The 218-nt window shown below is 39.9% G+C and overlaps 1 protein-coding gene across 1 annotated transcript in view; it reads right to left on the bottom strand.

Moving 5' to 3' along the window:
* The window catches only part of LOC111412885 (glycoprotein 3-alpha-L-fucosyltransferase A-like), a 5,725-nt gene extending 5,707 nt beyond the window's left edge, over positions 1–18 (bottom strand). The window contains exon 1 of the mRNA XM_023043753.1: positions 10–18. Coding sequence (XP_022899521.1) covers positions 10–18 — 9 coding nt within the window. The remainder of the gene's footprint in view (positions 1–9) is intronic.
* Between the last annotated feature and the right edge of the window lie 200 nt (positions 19–218).

Raw genomic sequence — 218 nt, 5'->3', positions numbered from 1 at the left:
GAGAATTACCTTTTCCATCACTTATTAATCTGACTTTTGATGACATGTCTAACTGGGAGGAATGGCTCGGAATAGAAGGTGTTCTTGAACTTCCTAAGCTACGCAAATTGCATATAAGAGGTTGTTCAAAATTGGTCAGACTTCCAAATCTTTTACTGCCATCCCTATGTGAATTATGGGCTGCAGAGTGTCATGAGGTAGTCCTAAATCGTATGCAG

This window comes from Olea europaea, chromosome 16 (genome assembly GCF_002742605.1).
Source record: "Olea europaea var. sylvestris chromosome 16, O_europaea_v1, whole genome shotgun sequence".
NCBI classification, from domain to species: Eukaryota; Viridiplantae; Streptophyta; class Magnoliopsida; order Lamiales; family Oleaceae; genus Olea; species Olea europaea.
Note: the sequence above shows the minus strand (reverse complement) of the source record. Positions and strands in the feature narration are given on the sequence as shown.